The 3,185-nt window shown below is 35.9% G+C and overlaps 1 protein-coding gene across 1 annotated transcript; it reads left to right on the plus strand.

Annotated features, from left to right (window-relative positions):
- LOC124642107 lies at positions 1 to 750 on the plus strand. Its single transcript, XM_047180414.1, has one exon. It carries the CDS (start codon positions 4 to 6, stop codon positions 748 to 750), a length of 747 nt encoding a protein of 248 aa, XP_047036370.1. The 5' UTR covers positions 1 to 3.
- The last annotated feature ends 2,435 nt before the right edge of the window (positions 751 to 3,185 follow it).

Raw genomic sequence — 3,185 nt, forward strand, 5'->3', positions numbered from 1 at the left:
AAAATGGATGATCAATTTCAACTTTTATTTGATAAATTGCAAATCGAAATGCAAAAACAAAATATGGAACTACAAACCACTATTACAAAGAACATAATGGAAAGCATGGACGAAAAACTGCACCCTATCATAGCAGAAAATAAAATCTTGAAAACAAAATTAGAAAAACTCGAGATAGAGGTAGAAAGTTTGAAAAGAGCAAAGAAACAAAACAATTTAATATTTTTTGGAATAAAAGAAGACGAAAAATCTAACCTGGAACTATTACAAAAAGTGAAAAAAATTTTGAAAACCGACTTGAGCATTAAATTAGAAGATTATGAAGTAAGTAATATTTACAGAATTGGAAAGAAGCCAAGTGATAAAGCAAGACCCACTTTGGTTACCTTCGTGAACGAATGGAAAAAGAATGAAGTAACGAAAATGAAGAAAAATCTTAAAGATATATACATTTCGGAGGATTATACTAATGATGTTCTAGAAAAAAGAAAAATGCTGCAGCCGCAACTGATGGAGGAGAGAAAGAAAGGAAATATAGCATATCTAAAATTCGACAAAATAATAATAAAAGGAAATAATATAAAAAATGACAAACGGAAAAGAGAAACATCAACATCTCCTCAATGTAATAACCAGCCGAAGAAACAACAAAACTTAATGCCGTCGAACATTAGCAGGTTAAATGCTTATGATTTAATGAGGTTTAGAAGCAACTCTCTCCCGTCTACTTCAACTGATAATAAACAATAGCAATTAAAACTTGGCACACGGAAAACACAACAATCTTATAATAAAAATAACATAACAACAACAAAACACAACACTCCCCCAAGCCGACTGGTCCTCGTGGGGGATAAAGACCACAACCCTCCAACAACGCGGGGAAAAAACCACAGAGAAACAACAATATATGTAGCAGCCCTTAACGTACTCACGCTAAAAAACGAAGAAAACCTTATAGAACTAACAAATGCATTAGAACAGGTGAATTGGGATATCGTCGGCCTCAGTGAAGTAAGGCGAATGGGTGAAAGAATTACCTCTCAATCAGACTTCTTACTTTACCACATAGGAACGACGCCAGGCCAACATGGCGTCGGCTTCATTGTTAAAAAATATCTTGAAACCTCTATAGAAGGATTTATTGGAATATCGGAGCGCATAGCAATGATGAATTTGAAGTTACCAGGATACAAAGACTCATGGTCTATTCTGCAAGTCTATTCGCCTACAGATCAATCAGACTTAGAAACAATAGAGAAATTCTACCTTGACTTAAATAACACTATCATTGAACATGCCCACAAAAACCTAATCGTCATGGGAGATTTTAATGGCCAAATTGGAACAAAGCGCCCAGGAGAGGAGAAAGCACTAGGACCATCCACCTACAGTAATAAAATTAGAAGCAGAAACGGAGAAAAACTTATGAACTTCACAAAAGAGAATAACTTATTCATAATAAACTCGGCATTCAAAAAAAAAAACAAGAAGATGTGGACGTGGATTTCACCGGATGGGAAAACAAAGAATGAAATTGATTTTATACTGACCAATAGAAACAACTGCTTTACAAATTTTAACGTCATCAACAATTTCAACTTCAACACCAATCATAGACTTATCAGAGCCGAAATGAAATCAACACAACCAAAGAAACCTAGACCACGGCAGGAATTACCAATTAGTGAACTCAGCAAACACCAAATGGAGCAACTAGTCACCACTCTAAGTGATAAATTCACAGACTTCAAAGAAAACACAAAGTCCTTAGGAACTCAGGAAAAATACAATTGGATGGAGAGTGCTATTAAAGATCAAATACAACATACTGCTAAGATTAGGACTAGTCCGAAGAAATTGCTAACAACTAACACTCTAGACTTGCTGGCGCAAAGAAACCACTTGATCGGTACAAAAGATGCAAAGGAGAGAAGAAAACATTTAGCGAAAATTAGTAAAGACATCAAAGATAGTATTAAAACGGACAGGAAAAGAAGGAGAATGGAAATTATCGAAAAACATATAGCCAAAACTGGAGGTGTCAAAAAAGCTAATAAGGAACTAACAAATTCAAAAGACTGGATCACAAAAATTAAAAACGACAGCGGAGAATGGAGCCACCACAGAAAGAATATATTAGAAATTGCCACATCCTATTACAAAAAAACATACGAACGCAACGCCGTTAGAGATAATGACGACCTAGTGGAAAGCTCTAATATTCCTTGCATCCTTCAGAGTGAGGTACTGAAAGCTATAAACAGCCAAAAGAGAGAGAAAGCACCAGGACCCGATGGAATAAACAACGAAATTTTAACAGAAAGTAAAGACATTTTAACACCAGTCTTTACTGACATGTTTAATGAGATATTGTATACCGAAATTATCCCACAGCAATGGACAGAATCAAATATTATTCTTATATATAAAAAAGGAGATAAACATGAAATCGGAAACTACCGTCCTATCAGCCTTATGTCTAATATATATAAGGTATTTGCCAAGATCATACTAAATCGCATTGAAAAAATACTCGATGAACACCAACCTATTGAGCAGGCAGGATTTCGTAAGGACTATTCGGTGATCGACCATATACATGTAGTTCGCCAAGTTATAGAGAAGTACAAAGAATACCAATGTACCTACTACATGGCATTTATCGATTATAGCAAAGCATTCGATTCTTTGTTCCACGAAAAGATATGGGAGGCCCTCAAAGAACAAGGAGTTGAACACAAATACATCCGCTTAATAAAAAACGTCTACAGCCAGAGTACCGCGAGAATCCAACTAGAAAAGAAGGGGGAACCTTTTAGAGTAAGCAAAGGTGTACGACAAGGAGATCCCCTGTCACCAAAACTATTCTCTGCGGTACTAGAGTCAATATTCAGAGGACTTAATTGGGAAAATGTCGGTATCAAAATAGATGGTGCTTCTCTAACACATCTAAGATTCGCAGATGACATTGTGCTATTTGCTAACTCCCCGGAAGACTTAACAAAAATGATACACGAATTGGCAACGGAAAGCGAAAAGGTTGGATTAAAACTGAACCCGGAGAAAACAAGAGTTATGACAAATGGAGAGAAAACCGCTATACAGCTATCAAACAGCCAAATCGATTATACAGATGATTATATTTACCTGGGACAGCTAATTACACAAGAGGATTCGATGCA

This window comes from Helicoverpa zea, chromosome 23, assembly GCF_022581195.2.
Source record: "Helicoverpa zea isolate HzStark_Cry1AcR chromosome 23, ilHelZeax1.1, whole genome shotgun sequence".
Classification (NCBI taxonomy): Eukaryota; Metazoa; Arthropoda; class Insecta; order Lepidoptera; family Noctuidae; genus Helicoverpa; species Helicoverpa zea.